The 4,909-nt window shown below is 41.3% G+C and overlaps 1 protein-coding gene across 1 annotated transcript in view; it reads right to left on the bottom strand.

The window, feature by feature from the left end:
- The window catches only part of STAT3 (signal transducer and activator of transcription 3 (acute-phase response factor)), a 94,528-nt gene that overhangs the window by 14,702 nt on the left and 74,917 nt on the right, over positions 1-4,909 (bottom strand). Inside the window, exons 11-14 of the mRNA XM_011929718.1 lie at positions 4,415-4,474; positions 3,007-3,036; positions 2,814-2,907; positions 2,666-2,717 (exon numbers count right to left, since the gene is read on the bottom strand). Of these exons, the coding sequence (XP_011785108.1) occupies positions 2,666-2,717; positions 2,814-2,907; positions 3,007-3,036; positions 4,415-4,474 (236 nt within the window). The remainder of the gene's footprint in view (positions 1-2,665; positions 2,718-2,813; positions 2,908-3,006; positions 3,037-4,414; positions 4,475-4,909) is intronic.

Below are 4,909 nucleotides of genomic sequence, written 5' to 3'. Positions count from 1 at the left end.
GGTGAGCCGAGATCGCACCACTGAACTCCAGCCTGGGTGACAGAGCGAGACTCTGTCTAGATAGATAGATAGATAGATAGATCGATAGATAGATAGATAGATAGAGGATGCTTTTCCTCAGAGAGAATGGCTTTCAGTACTAACAGTCACAGCCAAGGAAAGGGACATGCCAAGCCTCACCACACCAAGAAGTGTTAAGTCACCATGTGGTCACAGACAAAGTGCCAGGGACACAACTTGCTTGGCACTTAATCTCTTCAACACCAAGAAACTCCAGTGCTATGATCCTCAACCTAATCCTTTACTCAGTTTGTATTATAATATTATATAGATCCCATCGGTTATTTGTAAAATACATAAGGCACAAAGAATAACAAAACAATGTGAACCCACCATTCAATTTAAGGAAAAGTCCATCACTAGTGAAATTCTCTGGGTGCCCTTCCCCAACCCCATCCCCCTCCCTCCTCCCTCAGAAATAGCTGCTATTTGTCTTTTGGGTTTACCATTTCCTAGCTTTTTTTTTTTTCTTTTTTTACAGGTTTACCGTATTTGTTTATCTAAGCAATGTAGGTATTGTTTAGTTTGGGACGTTTGTGAACCTTACACATATGGACTCCAATGAATTCTTTTGTGATTCACTTTTCACTTGATGTGAAATGAAGCCACATGGTTATGTGTATCTGCAATGTATTCCTTTTCACAGCTGCGTAGTATTCCATTGTGTCTACACCACAAATTACGTATTCATTCTAATGTTGATGGGTATTTATTTGAGTTGCATTTAGAGCTTAGAATCAGGCTGATGCCCACTTTATACATGTCTCCTGGGACATATATGCAAATATTTCTCTGCTATTAAATCCTGGGAATGGCACTGTTGGTTTACAGGGTATGTTCATTTTTATACTGCCAAATTGTTTTCCAAACTGACTATAACAATGTCTCACATCAGTATAGCAATCTTACTTTAAATAAGAGTTGTCAATGAATTCTCAGAAATTGAATTCTAGGCAGGGCACAGTGGTTCATGCCTGTAATCCCAGCACTTTCAGAGGCCGAGATGGGTGGATCATGAGGTCAGGAGTTCAAGATCAGCCTGGCCAATACAGTGAAACCCTGTCTCTACTAAAAATGCAAAAATTAGCCGGGCATGGTGGTGCATGCCTGCAGTCCCAGCTATTCGGGAGGCTGAGGCAGGAGAACTGCTTGAACCCAGGAGGCGGAGGCTGCAGTGAGCTGAGATCATACCACTGCACTCCAGCCTAGGCGACAGACTGAGACTCCGACTCAAAAAAAAAGAAAAAAGAAATTGAATTCTAATTCATTTTTAATACTTTTTCTAATTATAAAAGTAATATATTCAGTTTAAAATGCAAGTATCACAGAGACAGTTTAGAATAGCCATGGACACCAACAGCAGCACTAATACATAGCACTGCTGGGTGTATATTCCTCCAGAATTTCTTAATATACATATGAATACACAGAAGAGTTTAGTGTATTTTTAAAACACATATACTAATGTACTATTCGAATTATTTTACATTTTGCTTTTTCTAAACACATCATGTACATTTCCCGTGTCATTGCATACAGGCTACTTCACTCTACTGTCAAGTAACAGTCCACATTTTTTAAAAGGACTGCTATCTTATTTTATTTTATTTTATTTTAGAGACAGAGTTTCACTCTGTTGCCCAGGCTAGAGCGCAGTGGCAAAATCTCGGCTCATTGCAACCTCCACCTCCCGGGTTCAAGTCATTCTCGTGCCTTAGTCTCCCTACTAGCTGGGACTACAGGTGCGCACCACCGCACCCAGCTAATTTTTGTATCTTTAGTTGAGCCAGGGTTTAACCATGTTGGCCAGGCTGGTCTCGAACTCCTGACCTCAAGTGACCAGCCTGCCTTGGCCTTCCAAAGTGCTGGGATTACAGGTGTGAGCCAGCATGCCCAGTTAGAACTGCTACATTTTAAAGAGGAAGAATTGTTCAGGGGACAAATGTGAGAAAAAGAACAGGACATCACAATTTCTAAAACTGATTAAAAACTAGCTTTCAGTCGCATTTACTTTTTTTTGTTTGTTTTTTAAAAGTTTATTCTTGACAATAAGAATCCAATAATCTGAATCAATGAAAAGCAGAAAACAAGGAGGATAAAAAACAAGATGGGTTTTTGTTTGTTTGTTTTATTTTATTTACTCTTTTCCTAAGCAAGCTAACACAAGGTGGTCATTTATTTTAAAGTTTAACTCAGATCTGTTGCTTTTACACCCTCTATCCCACCTCAGTGGGAGAGAAAAACAGGGCACTAAAAATGGAGCCAAGCAGGGTCAGCCGCAGGAGCTGGATGGGGAATTTGGAAAGCCCCAGGCAAGGTGGAAAGCTACTTTATAACACATGGGTGTGGAGAACAACTCAGCTAGGGACTTTCCACTTCTCCTTAAGGAGGAGCCAACTCCCAGACATTCATGGAAATGTGCCAAGCCAGAGAGCTTCATGGCACATGGAACTTCTGTTCATGTCACTTTGGCCTGCACAGACTTTCTGGAATAACTACAGCTGAAAGAACACGTTGATGTTTCTAATTCTGGGGATTAAGAAGAATCTTCACCCCTTTCTCCCTCAAGGAAAACACCCCAGTTGTCTTTCATCCCCAACAAAACTTACATCACAATTGGCTCGGCCCCCATTCCCACATCTCTGCTCCCTCAGGGTCTGTAAGAAAAGAAAAAGCCAGGTGTCCTGTGAGGCTCTCCCCTGCCCACTCCCTCAGCCAGAGGCCCTTTGTGAAGGCGAGCTCCTCCCACATACCAAGTGTTTGAATTCTGCAGAGAGGCTGCCGTTGTTGGACTCTTCCATGTTCATCACTTTTGTGTTTGTGCCCAGAATGTTAAATTTCCGGGATCTGAATCACAGGAGAACAATCAACTATGTAGGCGACCGAGTAGCCAGAGGACGAAGTTAGGTTAAATGGAACAAAAGGAAGCCTCTAGGCTGAACTTACCCTCTGAGAGCTGCAACATCCCCAGAGTCTCTGTAAGAACATAGACCGTTGTTAATAAAACAGGCTCCGTGTTTCTTCAAAAAGCCTACTTTGACCACCTGTTATTTACTCTCATGAAAAAACCTCTGCTCCTGGGCATTTCTTTAAACTATTCATTTACAGTTGATCAGCGCAACGTAACACCTTTGTGTAGTAGGCACAGTTGGCTGCCTCCCCATAGGAAGGGGGGAACCTATGTTTCATGTTGCATATGTACTTATTAAACCTATCACCTTCATCAACTCCCTGATTTCATTATTTTCCAGTGCATTCTCATGAAATTTCCAGATAATTATATCAACTAAAAATAAGTATGCATTTTCTCTTTTCTTTCTTTTTCTTTTTGAGACAGAGTTTTACTCTTGTTGCCCAGGCTGGAGTGCATGGCGTGATCTCGGCTCACCACAACCTCCACCTCCTGAGTTCAAGCGATTCTCCTGCCTCAGCCTCCCGAGTAGCTGGGATTACAGGCATGCGCCACCACACCCGGCTAATTTTGTATTTTTAGTAGAGATGGGGTTTCTCCATGTTGGTCAGGCTGGTCTCGAACTGTCGACCTCAGGTGATCCGCCCGCCTCAGCCTCCCAAAGTGCTGGGATTACAGGCGTGAGCCACCGTGCCTGGCCACATTTTCTCTTTCTAATGTCTTCAAAGGGTATGTGTATTTTACATCCTGAAAGGTATTATGAAATTTTGAGTATTCCAATATATGGTAAAGTGTGGAACAATTAAAAAAAAAGAGATCTATTCTTTCCACATGCTATGTATGGAAAGAATATATAACAACATTTCAGTTAACAACAAACTGCATATATGAAGGTGGTCCCATACGATTATGATGGAGCTGAAAAATTCCTTCTTCATTGAGATGTGTTACAATTGCCTACGGTATTCAGCACAGTAACATACTGTACAGGTTCGCAGCCTATGACCAGCAGGCTCTGCTACATTGCATAGGTGGGCAGTAGGCTCTGCCACCCAGGTTTGTGTAAGGACTATATACTCCACAATGGTTGCACAACAAAATTGCCTAACAATACATTTTGCAGAACGTATCCCAGTCATTAATTAACACATAATCTCAGTCTTATATATAACATGCATGAATGACATGTACAAGTAAAAAACTAAACAAAGAAAAAGAGGGACTGGTAGTCACAATAGCAACCATAAATCAAATCTGTACCCCCAGCTTTGTGGCTTTGTTCAGGCACACAAATGACAATGCACCCCAAGCCTTTTGAAAACTTTTGTCCACAAAATGAAGATCTCTGAATAAAGACAGAGTCTCTAGTTCAAATGATGTCTGTCAAAGTACTCATTTTTCCATTCCTCATTTGAAAAAAAGAGCTAAGATAGAAGTACTTACTTGTCAATGCACACTTTAATTTTAAGCTGATAATTTAACTCAGGGAATTTGACCAGCAACCTATTTAAAAAGAAAAAATCCAATGAAAAAAAAAGTCAGTAGACTCTTCCATAACTTTTCTTGAAGAAATGTAAAATTCCTAATTCTTCATTTCTAGTAGGTAAATAGGCCAAGCTGTCTGTAATCATAGACTCACATCTATAATCTCAGCACTGTGGGAGGCAAAGCTGGGAGGATCACTTGAGCCCAGGAGTTCCGTAACAGTCTGGGCAACAAAGGGAGAGCCCACCTCTATAAAAAATGTAAAAATTAGCGGGGTGTGGTAGCATGTACCTGTAGTAGCAGTTACTCAGGAAGCTGACACAAGAGGATCACTTGTGCCCAGGAGTTCAAGGCTACAGTGACTTATGATCATGCCACTGCACTCTAGCCTGGGTGACAGAGCGAGATCCTCTCTCTCTCTATCTCTTTTCTTTCTTTTTTTTTTTTTTTGAG

This window comes from Colobus angolensis, unplaced genomic scaffold (assembly GCF_000951035.1).
Source record: "Colobus angolensis palliatus isolate OR3802 unplaced genomic scaffold, Cang.pa_1.0 Scaffold83, whole genome shotgun sequence".
NCBI lineage: Eukaryota > Metazoa > Chordata > Mammalia > Primates > Cercopithecidae > Colobus > Colobus angolensis.
The sequence above is the reverse complement of the archived record's forward strand: the minus strand, read 5'-3'. Positions and strand labels throughout refer to the sequence as shown.